The 15,901-nt window shown below is 44.7% G+C and overlaps 1 protein-coding gene across 1 annotated transcript in view; it reads right to left on the reverse strand.

Annotated features, from left to right (window-relative positions):
- Positions 1-7,529: 7,529 nt before the first annotated feature.
- Positions 7,530-15,901, reverse strand: part of LTBP3 (latent transforming growth factor beta binding protein 3) — a 153,051-nt gene continuing 144,679 nt past the window's right edge. The window contains exons 23-24 of the mRNA XM_075837463.1: positions 9,719-9,850; positions 7,530-7,814 (exon numbers count right to left, since the gene is read on the reverse strand). Of these exons, the coding sequence (XP_075693578.1) occupies positions 7,663-7,814; positions 9,719-9,850 (284 nt within the window). The 3' untranslated portion in view covers positions 7,530-7,662. The remainder of the gene's footprint in view (positions 7,815-9,718; positions 9,851-15,901) is intronic.

A 15,901-nucleotide genomic window follows, 5' to 3' on the forward strand; every position in this document is an offset into this window, starting at 1 on the left:
CGGATAGGTAAAAGCATTCCGAAGTTATTACCACAAAGTGAAACATGTCAGATTTGAAAAATGGGGCTCTGTCAGGAAAGTCAAAAGTGGCGAAAGCCTGAAGGGGTTAATGAAAACCATGGGGTCAGTTGATGCGTCCCTCTGGACACACAGTGAGCTGTGGGGAATACCTTTGTTGCCCCAGCTGTTATCACAATTGAACCATTTACCTTTTTATTGTCTTTAATCACATTGTGTATCAGATAAACATATAGAACCCTACTGCGCACTCTGTGGGACTTCTTAATAGCTTCCCGATCAATTTTGCATTGTGGCATGTTTCATGTGTGTTTCATACAGAATTATTGTATGGTTTTAATTAAGATTTTGCTGAAGTATTATTAAAAGTTATATTTTTTATTTGTTTTACCGCGCTGCTGACTGATTTTTTATTTTTAGTGATAATGTAAATTTCCACTTTAGTATTGAAGTTAGGAAGGCATTACTGCTGCTACATTAATTACATAACAGTTTTATGCATGAGGGCCATTTATGTTTTTTTTTCTTTTTCTGATATTTCCTTACTTCAATCCAATGATATAATAATTTTATAAAATAAGTTCTGTGTATAATGATCCTATTTTATAAAATGCCACATGACAAACACCTACATGTGGTACAAGCACAGTTTACACTAAAGGGGTATTCCCAGAATCGACAATTATGACAAGGGCCGCCACCAATCGTGAGAACGGGGGTTCTGAGCCACCCGTTCCTCCTCGCTGAGAATGACCCCCCCCCCCCCCTGTAGTGATACAAAGCTTAATATAGGGCGCCGGTCAAGCTTGTGCCTGCCGCTTCATTCATTGTCTATTTGACTGCTGGAAACAGCAGAGTGCTGTTCTCGGCTGTTTCCGTCATTCCCACAGACTTTAAATGGAGCAGCACAACTGGGACCTCCACCGATCAAAAGATCTAGGGTCCTGAACCCCCTTTTTTGTTACCCTCTGCAGTCGAGCAGTGCGGATGCACAGGGGTTCCCATCGGTGGGACCCCCATCAAACAGATAATTATCACCTATCCTGTGGATAGGTGATATCTATTGATTCTGGGAATACCCCTTTAACCCTTTCACTGCTATTGGGTTTTGGAACAAATCCCAAAATCACATTGTACATATGTTCTGAAAGCACTTTACACTCATGGGTGCCTTCATGCAATTTTGCATCAAAGCATAATGTCATGTAAAAAACAAATCAGAATAGTTCATGTTTGGCTACAAGTCTGGCACAAGCAGTGCCTGAGATGTTTTACACCTCTGAAAAATAACATTTCAAGATGTTCAGAATTCATACATGGCACTTATACATAAACTTATGTCTACATACACATATCTTCACATAATCACCAGAACCGAAGAAACAAAAAATTTGTGTTTCAGATAAGCGCAAATTAATGAATTAGGCCTTATTTACACGAGCGTGTTAAACATCCGTGGGCCGGCTGTTGAAACAGCGGCCGTCCCACGGACCTATGTACCGTATATGTTGGCGTATAAGACGACTGGGCGTATAAGACGACCCCCAACTTTTACCCTTAAAATATAGAATTTAAGATATACTCACCATTTCGTGCAGGAGCGCTTCACTATGGCCATCGGCGGCAGGACCCAGGACTCTCTGTCTCTTTGAACTCGCGCATGCGCAGATAGGCTGCTTCATCGCGCGAGATCTGAGAGGCAGGGAATGAGAGGAAAGGGCGGGCCAGAGGATCTTACAGAGATGTTCCCTGGTGGCTAATACCGGCTTCCCTCAGATCCGTGGCGGATTCCGTGCATCCCGGGAGCCTGTGTACCGGACTGCAGGCTCACAAGGTAACACACAACCTGTGTGTAGACAATATGTAGACTAGGGATGTCACGATACCAGAATTTGGACTTCGACACCGATACTTCGTTTAGTATTGCGATTTCGATACCAATTTCGATACTTTTGCCAACAGTAATAAAAAAAAATTCTTCCGTTTTCTGATGTGAGGCGCGACGTGTGATGAATTTTGAACGCGCCTCACATTAATAGTAATTAATCCCATCATGTTTCTCAGTCATATTGGGTTAATGTGCGAGGTACATGATGGGGTTAATTACTATTAATGTGAGGAACATGGAGGGTAAATTCATCGCACCTCGCGCCTCACATTAATAAGTGAATGAAAGCCGTGTTTATTTCATTTTTTTACAGCGTACACATCATAAATGATGCAAAAACATTGTTGTCCGCGCCATTACTGAATGTGTGTATTTTATGTATTGAGACTTATTTTAATGTTTATTGTAAAAAAGGTGAATGTGTATTTATTTTTTTTACAATTTAACAATACTTTGTTTTTACTTTATTTTTAAACTTTAATGTACTGACATATATCAGATATATGCCAGTACATTAACCTGTGGACGGATAATACACAGGCAGTTGTTAGGACATACTTGGGTATGTCCTAACAACATGAAATATGGTAAGACAGCCCTGGGGTCCGTCAATAGACCCTGGGCTGTCTGCCCATATATGGTATGGCCCTCGATCGCGTCACAGGAATTCCCTGTGACGCGATCCAGGGGCATCCCCCCTTCTCACTTTCCCCTGAATGCTGCAGTCAGCTGTGATCGCAGCATTCAGGGGAATAACGGCGGAGATGAGCGGTTTCTCTGATCTCCGCCGTTATAGAGCGGGGCTGCGGCTGTGTAATACAGCCATTGCCCCGCTCCTGACAGGAAGTGCGCGCGCGGTCAGCATGAGGTGATGCGGCCGGCGCTGCACTAATGAGCGGCAGTTCAGGCACTGAAGACAGAACATGGGGGTGTTTTGTAGCGCGCCCGCCATGTTCTATCTCCAGTGCCGCCGCTCATTAGTGCAGCGCTGGCCGCATTGCATCATCCTGACCCCGCGAACTTATCATGACTCAGGAGCGGGGCTGTGGCTGAATTACACAGCCGCAGCCGCGCTCCCATACATTCATGTGTATTATACTGAGCTGTGCGGCTGCAACGTGCATCCCTAATGTAGACAATATCCGGCATATAAGACGACCCCACACTTTTGACATTTTTTTAAGGGTGTAAAAAGTCGTCTTGTACGCCGATATATACGGTAACTCAATGTGGCTGTTCACACAGCCGTTGTTTCAATGGGCTGTGGGAAAATAGGACATGTCCGTTCTTTTCACGCATCCCTCCATAGACTCATCTATGGGGGATGCGAGACATCGTGTCCCGCAGCGCCGAGCCCGGATGCACCTCGGCCGTGAAAAACTATTGTTTTTCACGTCCGAGGTGTGCAACGCTCGTGTAAATAAGGCCTTACGGAGTAGATAAATTGCCTCATTAGGCACAGCTGATGAATAGATGTGCAAATACTCAACTTCTTGACTCTGAAGCAGGAAAAAAAGATGCCCTGAATGTGATATGAGAACACATATTCTGATTGGTAAGTAGGGTGATAACATGTATTAAAGTTCCTTTATCACACCCCTCGGTTTACCGGGAGACTGTATAGGAGGAGAGATGATAGTAAACAGGCTATGAATTTTACATTGTTGATTGTTGATGTTTTGCAAACTTTGTAGAACGATTTACATCAAGATTTATTATTATTTGTTAGTGGGAAAATTAGACTAGTACCCTAAATGAATTCAGACCAAACCCCTAAATTAATTAAGACACTAGATCACTAAAATCATTTAGACCCCAGATTGGCCCCTAAAATTATTCACACCCCAGACCAGACTCCTAAACAAATCGGACCCTAGACCAGCCAGCTAAAATGTATTCAGACCCCAGACCAGACTAAAGAAATAAATACTTACCACTCCAGGGTCCCCATCACTTCCAGGCGCCGCCACACAAAACGTCCTGAAGAGGGCCAGTGTCAGGACCTTGTGTGCCTGACCCGGCAGTAGTTTTTGCTCCTGACGACCGACCTGCCGTCATAGATGCATTGAAGGAAACACTGCCCTCCTCCAATACATCTATGACGGCAGGGTAAAAGGGTCCGACCATCTAGCGTCCTAGGTCCAGATTCAGGTCTGCCAGTTGAAGACGGTGGGATAGGCCATTATTGTAGCATTAGCGGAGGCCGGACCCCTGGGACCCCACAGAACAGCAGATCGCTAGGGCTGCAGCTGGTTTTACATGGGGCTGAACTGAAGTAACAGTCACAGCCACATATAGAGGGGCTATGCTAAGTCTAGATATACATTGATCCTTCATTCTGCTGATCATTGGGGGGTCCTTGTAACCGGGCCCCCACAGACTTTATGCATAGGCCATTCGTTTATATTTATAAACCTCCTTAATACAGTAAGGCCAGGCTAGCATTAGAGTAGCAAGAAAAGCACACATTATACCGTACATATTAGAGAAGCAATGAGAGATTTCAAAAATGTTAAGTTATTAATTAATGGAGGTATTTAAATAAATGTAAGTCACATATACCTTTGTTTATCCTTTTGATTCTTTGTGAAAAAACAACAACTTGGAAGCCTATGGAAACATGACAATGTAAAAATGTTGTCTTTATTTTAATGCCCAAAAGTTTAAATGCAACACTCGTTCCCCAGTATCTCTCATACTCCGTAAGTATCGACAAGTGTAAAGTTTAGAAGATTACAAATATATCAGAATTCTGTAACTTGCTTAAGTCCAAACAAAATGGTTATTGGAATAATCAATAAACAAGCATAGATCTGTAATGTAGCAAAACGTTACATTGAAACAATGATTGAAGCCAGATAGCACTAGCGCTGAAAAGGAAATACTTCTTCTCTGGCACGTTAGCTCCCACCTTAACCGTACACAGAGATAGAAACTCACTACAAAATATCATTCATGACCGTAAAGACTGTACAGCACTGTTCAATGAAAAAAAATTTAAACTATCATGTTTTATTGTTATATTATATTCTGATATGTGTGTATACAAAGTTGATCAACCTATGCAAAATACTGAATAAATCATAAATATGACATCATAACATTGCAAAATAATAAATACATGTATTTTTTAATAAGTCCAATACATTTCACACAAGCAATACAATAAAGAGAGAGGATGTATGTATAAAATAGCAGTATTGTGAATTTAACATGTCAATGAGAAGCACAGCACCATGGTCAATGTGATGACCGGTCCAGAAACCTGAAGAAGTCTTGCTTATGCTAGGTTCACATCACGTCTGGGGTAAACGTTCTGCATATATGCCGGGGCTTCTAACCTGCCCATAGACTTTTAGTCACCAAATGTATGGCAAAAGTCTCCTTTTGGCATATGTTTGGCCTGTATGAGAAATGGAATTTCATTGATACCAGAAATCCAGTTCCATTAAGTTTTTTTTTTAATCTCCCTATACGTGTGCGTGCGTGCGTGCGTGCCTGCGTGTGATAATTGTATGCATATAGTGGGCAGCAAAAGTTAGTACAATATTCATATTATTTATTTTACCTTTAATAAAAGGGGGCTATTTTTGGATGAAATTAGGCTTGTTCCAAAATTATCCACACGTTGCTTGTTTGTCATCAGCTTGGATAGAAGGTGTGGGTTTTCTATCTCTCTTCATTCTTTTAAACCCTTTTCATCATTATGGTATCTATTTTCCTACAAAGCACCAATACCAAAGTAATAATATCAGCTGCAGATGAAGATACCACTGCAGTCCATTATTAGTGCAAAATGCCAAACATCACCCCATCCACGAAAACATTGGTGCTTATCTTAGTATATAATGAAACTGGGCGCAGTGCTGTTCAATAATCTGGTGGGGAAGGGTATGCGGCTTTATAGCCAGATTATAATGGATGGGTGATGGCATCTACAAGATTTATAATGCCCTAAAGCATTGATCTGTGAGAAAGTTTTGCTATAAATAACTGTTATATCATTGGTAGTTATAAAAAATAGCATATCTAGTAGAACTCCAGGCAAAACTGATACACTGTGTTATGCCTGGTGCGGGGCCTGAGGGGGAGGTAAATGACATATAGACAAAAGTGAGAATCTCTGTCGCGTGCACCATCCCCAGGCCCTGCACTAGGCATAACACAGTATGTTTGCCTGGAGTGTTCTCTAAATAGAGGTTCTATTCAACCACATGTTTTAGGGCCTGTTCACACTGAGTATTTTGACTAGCTTTTTGGAGCGGAAAACGCTCCACAAAACTCGTCAAAAACCGGCCGAAAATGCCTCCCATTGATTTCAATAGGAGGCGGGGGCGGTTTTCTCCCGCGAGCAGTAAAACCGCCTCGCAGGAGAAAGAAGGGACATGCCCTATTTTCCCGCGTTTACGCCTCTGACCTCCCATTGACATCAATGGGAGGCAGAGAGAGTGTATTTCGCTGAGTTTTTTTGCCCGTAGCACTCAATAGCCGCGGGCAAAAAACGCGGCGAAAATCGCGGCAATCGCCGTGCAGGAAAGGACAAATCTGCCTCAAAATCCCAAATGGAATTTTGAGGCAGAATTTTCCTCCTGCAAAAAACTCTGTGTGAACTCAGCCTTAGTCAATCATCAGACATAAAAGGTACACATTTGGCATACATTTGCATAGTGGGCATCCATTTGACAGATCTGTGGTTTGTTTGCCGTTATTTTCTTAACATAAATCCAAACATACTGCGTAAATAAATGCAAATTAAATCCCATACATTTGGATCCATTTGCCATTGACTTGCATACAAAAAATATATATATACTATTCTTTTTAAAATCACTTTAATCCATATGCATTAGTCAGAGGATGCCTTAACCCTTTTACTTCCAAGGAAATGTGTAATATGTCATGATTTTAACAGCTTTCTAATATCATAATAAAGCCTAGAATCTTCTCTTTCAAATGTTACCAGGATCAAAGCTCTAGATTCAATATCCTGGGAGCAGAATTACGTTTTATTTCCCGGTTTTGTATCTATGTACTGCAAGTGACAGGAGGAAGAAAGATCAGGCTTTTAGCCACAAATATAAATTTGTATGAATTTTTTAATAAAACATTACAGTTGTATGAAGACACTCATTACATTGCATTATGGTGCCACTGAGAGTTAAGTGCTGGGTGGCGCGTGTGCGTGCGTGCGTGCGTGCGTGCGGTCGTGTGTGTATAAAATTATCTTTTTGATTTTTGGAATTCAGAATTTATTTGTGTGTCAAAATTGTCTCAGCAGTGAAAGGGTTAACATGCATTTGCCTTTAAAACAGTTGTCTGAAACGGTAAAAGCCTTTAAATAATGTAGCTTTATATATATTTACAATATGATCTAAATGATAGAAATACCCAAATCTTGAATACTATATTTGTCATGCATTCCAGATAGCATATATTCCTCACCTGTATAGACCTATATACATATATAGACTCTTGCAATGGTCCCTACTGCCGGACACAGATGGAGAGAATTCTGCCTTTACAAGAGCATGGTACATAGGTCCCCTATTTGAAATATTTAGACAATGAGAGTATGAGTCTGGTAAACTAGTTGACTGTTGGACAAAGATTTACCGCAACAAACAAATTTCTCAATACTTTAATTCACATCACATTTCTCTTTTCATGATGGAGCTTTCGTGAGTGTCACTTCGTTGAGACATGTCCGTACAGACTAGTTGCATACCGGTAATTATCTAGTGACTGTGTGAACCATGCTATCTTTTCCTCTGTGGCACACATATGTGAGGATGACGAGATCGTGTGTAACCTGATTTACACACACATCGGAATGACCCCAATGTGTTTGTACAACGGCTGTTTTTGCAGAGAGCTCCTCTTGGGTTCTTCTGTCTACATTCATCCAGATCTATCAGACCAAGGAAAAATTAAAATAATTACATGAAACAGTTGCAAGGTTCTACTACTATACTTCTTTTTATATTTTGGTATACCCTTATATATTCTAGGCTTATCCCTTAGGCCTTGTTCACACAGTGCAGATTTGATGTAGATTTTTCGGATATTTTTGAAACCAAAACCAGGAACGGAACCTAAACAGAAGAAATATATAAAGGGTCTCCTCTCTTAGGGCGGGTTCACACATGGCGGAATTCCACTTAAATTCCGCTGCGGACACTCCGCAGCGTTAATCCGCAGCGGAGCCGTTTCTCCATTGACTTTCACTTTAATTTAGCAGTGTTCGTTTACACGATGCGTACAATTCCGCTGCGGAGCATAGGCTGCGGAGCGGAATTTGGTGTCCGCAGCATGCTCTGTCTGTTGCGGAGCAGTGGCGGACTCATGGCGGAATTTCTCCATTGACTTCAATGGAGATTCTAAGTTCCGCAATGAAGTCCGCAGCTGTCATGCACATGTCATGTGTGCTGCGGATGCGTCTTGCTTTTTTAACTTGACATTTCTTCATTCTGGCTGGACCTAGGTATTTCTAGGTCTACAGCCAGACTGAGGAAGTCAATGGGGCTCCCGTAATGACGGGAGCGTTGCTAGGAGACGTCTGTAAATAGTCACTGTCCAGGGTGCTGAAAGAGTTAAGCGATCGGCAGTAACTGTTTCTGCACCCGGGACAGTGACTACCGATCCCAATATACATGTATCTGTAAAAAAACATATAAGTTCATACTTACCGAGAACTCCCTGCGTCTGTCTCCAGTCCGGCCTCCCAGGATGACGTTTCAGTGTAAGTGACGGCTGCAGCCAATCACAGGCCAAGCACAGGCTGCAGCGGTCACATGGACTGGCGCGTCATCTAGGGAGGTCGGGCTGGATGCCGAAAGAGGGACGCGTCACCAAGACAACGGCCGGTAAGTATGAAAATCGTTTACTTTCACTAGGGAAAGTGCTGTCCCTTCTCTCTATCCTGCACTGATAGGGAGAAGGGAAGCACTTTTCCCGCAGTCTGCAGCAGCTAGTCCGCATCAATGTACTGCACATTTTGTGCAGATCCGCTGCAGAATCTGCAACGCAGATTCTGTGCGGCATCGATGCGGACAGTTGCGGAGGAATTCCGCCATGTGTGGTCATGCCCTAAGAACCAATTCTTGTTTTGGTTTGAAAAATGCATCCAAAATCTACATCAAATCTGTACAGTGTGAACAAGCCCTAAGGGTATGTTCACACGGCAGCATCCGTAACGGCTGAAATTACGGGGATGTTTCCGCCTGAAAACATCCCCGTAATTTCAGCCGTAACGGCATGTGCAGGCACTTGAACGCCGCGTCCAATACGGACGTAATTGGCGCTGCTATTCATTGGAGTCAATGAATAACGGCTCCAATTACGGCCAAAGAAGTGACAGGTCACTTCTTTGACGCGGGCGTCTATTTACGCGCCGTCATTTGACAGCGGTGCGTAAATATACGCCTCGTGTGAACAGACAAACGTCTGCCCATTGCTTTCAATGGGCAGATGTTTGTCAACGCTATTGAGGCGCTATTTTCGGACGTAATTCGGGGCAAAAACGCCCGAATTACGTCCGTAATTAGTGCGTGTGAACATACCCTTAATGTTATACTGTATGTAGTAGAATTATCATAACATTATATCTACAGTGAAAAAGAATTACATAAGTTTATTCCATCATTTTGGGGGTACCACAGTATTTATGTTATGTAACAACAACTCAATGCAGCCACCACTAGCTAAAAATGTGAGGTTTATTTAAAAAAAAAGAAAACTCTAAGAACAATCAACAGAAATATTGCTAACAACAACAACAAAAAATTCATTTATTTAGTAAGTGTTTTGTCTCACCATTGCAGCGTGTTCCAGTGATATCTACTTGGAAGCCACTCTGGCACTCACATGAGAACCCATGAGAACCTCTCACACAACGGCCATTGACACAATGACACTCCTCAGACAGCTCCTCTGAGCTCTCATCATCTAAAATGAGACATCGAAATTGTGTGTTATGAAACAACTAAATAGTAAAAATGACAATAACTCTGGGAAAAATGGTAAGAGGAGGGTGGTTTACAGAATTGGGTGACTAAAATTATAGAATATTGCCTAAAACATTAACATATTTGTTATTAATAACACTTATACGTGTTTATATCAAGCTGCATAGTAAAAGAGAAAATAATACATAGGCGCATCAAGCAATATCTAGTTATCTCTAGATTCATCAGTGGCTCCGGCTGGATAATATATTTGGCGCATCTTTAGACACTACTGCCTAACTTTATACCTGTTGGTTGGCTTACTGTAGACCACTTTTTTAGCGACAAAATTTTGGCGCAATATGCAAAGTTTTAGGCCACGCCCCTTTCCACTAAACCACGTCCTTTGTCAGATGGGTTGCAAAAAAAGTGCCTAAAACACTTTTGGGTATGTGCACACGCTAACTGGCTTTTACGTCTGAAATTACAGACTGTTTTCAGGAAAAAACAGCTGCGTCGTTTCAGACGTAAAAGCTCCTCCTCGCATTTTGCGAGGCGTCTTTGACGGCCGATCATTTGAGCTGTTCTTCATTGAATTCAATGAAGAACGGCTCAAATTAAGTTTCAAAGAAGTGTCCTGCACTTCTTTGACGAGGCAGTCATTTTACGCGTCGTCGTTTGACAGCTGTCAAACGACGACGCGTAAATGACAGGTCGTCGGCACAGTACGTCGGCAAACCCATTCAAATGAATGGGCATCCCCGCCTTTCTCCCCCTTTTTGTTTTCCTACTGTGGCTCCACATGTCTAACATTACGGTTGTTTCCCTGAATGCACAGGGCCTGAACGTTCCAGAGAAGAGATCCTCCATCCTCCGTCTTCTATGGAAAAAGAAAGCGCATGTGGCGTTCCTCCAGGAAACTCACTTCCGGGCGGACGGCATTCCACGGTTGACGGACTTTCACTACACGGAGGGGCTCCAAGACCAAGGGGGTCTCTATCTTGATCTCTCGTTCTCTTCCGTGGGAGCACGTGGAGACTCGTACAGATGGAGCGGGACGGTATATCTTCGTGAAGGGTAGGTTGGCTAACACACTGTTCACATTGGCCACATGCTATCTCCCTAACACCAATCAGGTCGCCTTTTTTGAAGGGGTCTTGACGGAGTTGGATGGTTTTTTGGAAGGCACTCTCATACTAGGGGGGACCTGAACCTTACATTGGACCCGACTATAGACTCCACACGTGGACACTCGTCGTTATTCAGGTCGGCACACCGCCGGGTGCGTCGGTTGTTACATGAACACCAATTGATAGACGCGTGGCGGCTTATGCACCCGACGACAAGAGACTACACCTTCTTTTCGGCCCCCCACAACACATACACCAGACTAGACTACTTCTTCCTGCGCCACTCCCATCTCTCGAACCTCTCCTCAGTCTCTATAGATAACATAACCTTCTCGGACCACGCCCTCATCACACTCTCTCTCTGTCTCCCTGCAGCCCACCCTCGCTCCTGGCAGTGGCGGTTAAATGATTCGCTCATGCAGGACCCGACGGTAATTTCAGAAATACACAGGGACCTACGGGAGTATTTTGCTACGAATGTATCCCCAGATGTAAGTCCGCTTAGTGTTTGGGAGGCACATAAGTGCGTGATCCGGGGTTCCTTCATCCGGATCGGATCTAAACTTAAAAGGGAGCAGACGGCTCACTTGAGTGAACTGTTATCTCGTATACACCTCGAGCAGTCCCACAAGGCTTCCTTGGACCGGGTGGTGGGGGCGGAGTTGGGGCAGTTGCGTGTTGAGGTCCGTTCTCTTTGTCTTGCTAAGGTTAGGGCCTCCCTAGTAAAGTGTAAACGACATTTCTACGAATTCAGTAACAAACCAGGTAGGACTTTGGCACGGGCATTGCGGAAAACTAGGTCACGTACCTATGTCCCCCAGGTACAGGTCCCTGGAGCTGGGGGTTTGCACCGCCCCCAGGACATCTCGGAAGCCTTCCGGGCGTACTACCACTCACTCTACAATCTCCCGCGGACCTCTCCTACCGCAGATGGGGGAACTAGACGGGAGGCATATCTCCGCTCCTCGGGGATGAAAAGTATCCCGCAGAAAGCTCTAGCGGCTCTGGAAGAGCCGATTTCGCCAGAGGAGTGGTCCTGGGCCCTGAAGGACTCTCCGGTGGGGAAGGTGCCGGGCCCGGATGGTCTCCCTATTCAGTACTACAAGGTTTGTTCAGATCTTCTCGCGCCTCATTTCCTGCAGGCCTATAACTCTCTCACAGACGGGTGCTCTCTCCCTCAGGATGCCCTGCGGGCATACATTACGGTTATACCCAAAGAAGGAAAGGACCCCACCAGCTGCCAAAATTACCGCCCCATTTCACTGCTTAATGTAGACCTCAAGCTGTTCGCAAAGATCTTGGCCCATATGCTCACACCCCTTCTCCACAGTGTGATCCACTATGACCAGGTGGGCTTCATGCCCCTTAGGGAAGCTAGGGATAACACCACTAGGGCAATTAATCACGCGGCTGCCTCGTCTCTGCCCACACTACTGCTGTCCACGGACGCGGAGAAGGCATTTGACTGGGTAGACTGGGACTTCATGTCGGCCACTTTGCGGCACATCGGGCTGTGTTCCCACATGATGCGATGGATTTCGAGCCTCTACTCATCTCCTTCTGCCAGGGTTAAGGTTAACAGTACCTTATCTTCTCCGCTCTCTATCTCCAAAGGTACGCGGCAGGGATGCCCCCTGTCGCCCTTGATTTTTATTTTGTGCTTGGAGCCCTTCCTTTGTCGGGTTCGCTTAAACCCAGATATAGCGGGTGTATCAGTGGGTGGAAGATCCCATAAAGTGGCTGCGTATGCGGACGACCTTCTGTTTTTCCTCACTGCGCCCAGGATCTCCTTGCCCAACCTCATGGCGGAGATGAGTAGATACTCGAAACTGTCAAATTTCAAAATTAACCATCAGAAGTCAAAGGCTCTCAACATATCGCTGCCGCAGTCCCTAGAGGATGACCTGTCGGGGTCATTTTCCTTTAAGTGGGCCAGAGACTCACTTCAATACTTGGGGGTCCAGCTCTCCAGGGATCTCTCTCGCCTTTATGCAGTTAACTATCCTCCTCTCCTTCAGCGTGTAAAGAGCGATTTGGATTCCTGGACGAAGGGTACCTTCACGTGGTTCGGCAGATGTGCAATCTTAAAAATGAACATTCTCCCACGGATACTGTACTTCTTCCAAGCTCTACCGATCCACATTCCCCGCACTTTCTTCCGAGCTTTGTTGTCCTTACTCCACTGCTTCATTTGGGTGAGGAAACCGGCCCGTATAGCCCGCTCCACGCTTTTTCGCTCTAAGAGTGAAGGGGGCGTGGGGCTCCCTGACTTCGTCTCCTACCATCAGGCCTCGCACTTGGCGCGCATCCTGGATTGGTTCCGCCACACGGAGGACAAACAATGGGTGTCGATGGAACAGTCTTCTATGGCTGTCCCCCTGCAGGCCCTGCCTTGGTTGGGCAGGGATACCCCTCTGCCAGCAAGGACACACCCGACGATAGGGCCCTCACTGGCAGTTGCGTCTAAGGTCTTTCCTCGGACAGAGATCTCCCCTTCTCCGTCCCTCATGTTTCCAGCCCTGGGCAACCCGGCGTTTCCTCCAGGGCGGAAGGGGTGTCCATTTAGGAACTGGTTGCAGGCAGGTAGGGGCCCCACCTCTCATTACCTGCACGGGGAGTCATGGATGACTGGCTTGCAACTGATGTCTTTGACAGACCCTCCCCCCCCTTACTCCCTGGCAGATCATTCAGCTGAGACACTTCCTGGTGTCCTTGCCTAACACTGCGGAATATGCTCGAGTTAAAACTCACTTTGAACTCCTCTGCGTGGGCATTGGCTCGATGCGTCACACACTATCCAAACTATACTCCCTACTGATCTCCCCATCTACCCTCTCCACACCCACATATTTGCTACGGTGGGAAAGGGACTTGGGAATCACACTCTCGGCGGAACAAATAGATAGGATATACACAATGACACATAAATTGTCCATGGCCAGCAGGTATCAGGAAGCGGGTTTTAAAATTTTAACGCGCTGGTATAGGGTTCTTATACAGTATAAGATTACTGTCTGCTGGGGTCCTGTGTCTAAGCCCGCCTTGTAGTAAGCTTAGATATATGGTTTTTACGGTTGTGTGCATGGGGCCAAATAGAATAGAATGCAATAAGGACTTTCAACTCAATAGAATATTATGCCTAATAGAATGCAACAAGGAATTTCAACTGAATTATGTTCAATGGGTATGCCTAGTTGATTGCCTTTAGTCCTGGGTTTGTCAATTGCAGTACAAGGTGACATTCCAATGGAATAAATAATGGAAAATAATTGAATGAATGTCATGTATTTAAGATTATATTGTCTGGCCCGCAATTGAGGTCTTTGACAGACCCTCTCTCCCTCACTCCCTGGCAGGTCACTCAGCTGAGACACTTCCTGGTGTCCTTACCTAACCCTGCGGAACATGCTCGGGACAAAACTCTGTTTGAACTCCTCTGCGTGGGCACCGGTTCGTTGCGTCACACACTATCCAGATTATACTCCCTACTGATCTCTCCATCTACCCTCTCCACACCTGCATATTTGCTCCGGTGGGAAAAGGACTTGGGAATCACACTCTCGGCTGAACAGCAAGATAGGGTGTACACAATGACACATAAATCATCCATGGCCAGCAGGTATCAGGAAGCGGGATTTAAAATTTTAACGCGCTGGTATAGGGTGCCTTCCAGATTACATGCAATGATTCCGGCGGTCTCCCCGCTGTGTTGGAGATGTGGTGACGAGGTGGGAATGATACTACATGTCTTTCGGGAGTGCCCGAGGCTGACTGCCCTTTGGTCAGAAGTGTGGCGTATCACTTCCAAATTCACTGACTTCCCACTCCCGTGTACACCGGCCTTCTTCTTGCTCCATCTGTGCGAGGTCCCGTTGTTCTCATATCGTCGCTCTGTGGTCCGCCATCTGGTGAATGCTGCCAGGGCCTGCATACCAGCGCTGTGGAGACAATCTTGTGCGCCGTCGCTCAGCATGTGGTTCGATAAGATACAGGAGATCATGAGGATGGAGGATCTCACGGCATCTATGAGAGGTACTCACGCCAAGTTCCTTAAGACTTGGTATCATTGGGTCAGGTTTAAATCATCTTTGGAATTCAGGAACATCGTAGTCTCTTGATTTGTACTTTCTGCATGTCATATAACAACGGAACTCGTCCCTTCCTTTCCCTCCTCTGTCGTTCCTCTTTTCTCCTTTTTTATACTTCCTTCTAAGATATGTTTCGCTGTGGGCCTTAATGCATGTCTGCAGGTTCAGGATGCAGGGGATTAGCCCCAATTATTGTTTGACAATACTCTGTTTGTACATCTACCATACAGGATGACCACATATGCCGGCCGGTGTGCCGAAGTACTATATGGTTGCATATTCTTTTGGCATTAACGTGACATATTTGTTTGTAAAAATTGATAAATAAAAGAATTTATAAAAAAAAAATGAATGGGCAGATGTTTGCCGACGTATTGGAGCCGTATTTTCAGGCGTAAATCGAGGCATAATACGCCTCGTTTACGTCTGAAACTAGGTCGTGTGAACCCAGCCTGAAGATATGTGGTGCGCGTCATGTGCGCCAGAATTCTGCCTGCAAATTTAGACTAGTAAGTCAAGTTTAAGTCTTTAAAATTAAAACCTATTCTTTAGTCATTTTAACGTACAATTGACCTTTGCATATATTCAAGGAAGGTCATTGACACTTGTCAGAAGAAACCAGCAGTGGAGGTCCGTGAGCTAGTACTACCAATGACCCACTGATTGACATAACCAAAAGCCCTATGGTACTCAAGGTTTTTAAATGGTTGAAGGCATAATGAGATTGAATGAGTCTGTAATGTTTAAACATTATGCCTCCTTTCACCAGGGCTTCTTTTATACTACTGCCTCTGTATGCAAGTTGCTCTATTGTGATACATATAATCTAAAATA

The sequence above is a fragment of the Rhinoderma darwinii genome, chromosome 9, assembly GCF_050947455.1.
Source record: "Rhinoderma darwinii isolate aRhiDar2 chromosome 9, aRhiDar2.hap1, whole genome shotgun sequence".
NCBI lineage: Eukaryota > Metazoa > Chordata > Amphibia > Anura > Rhinodermatidae > Rhinoderma > Rhinoderma darwinii.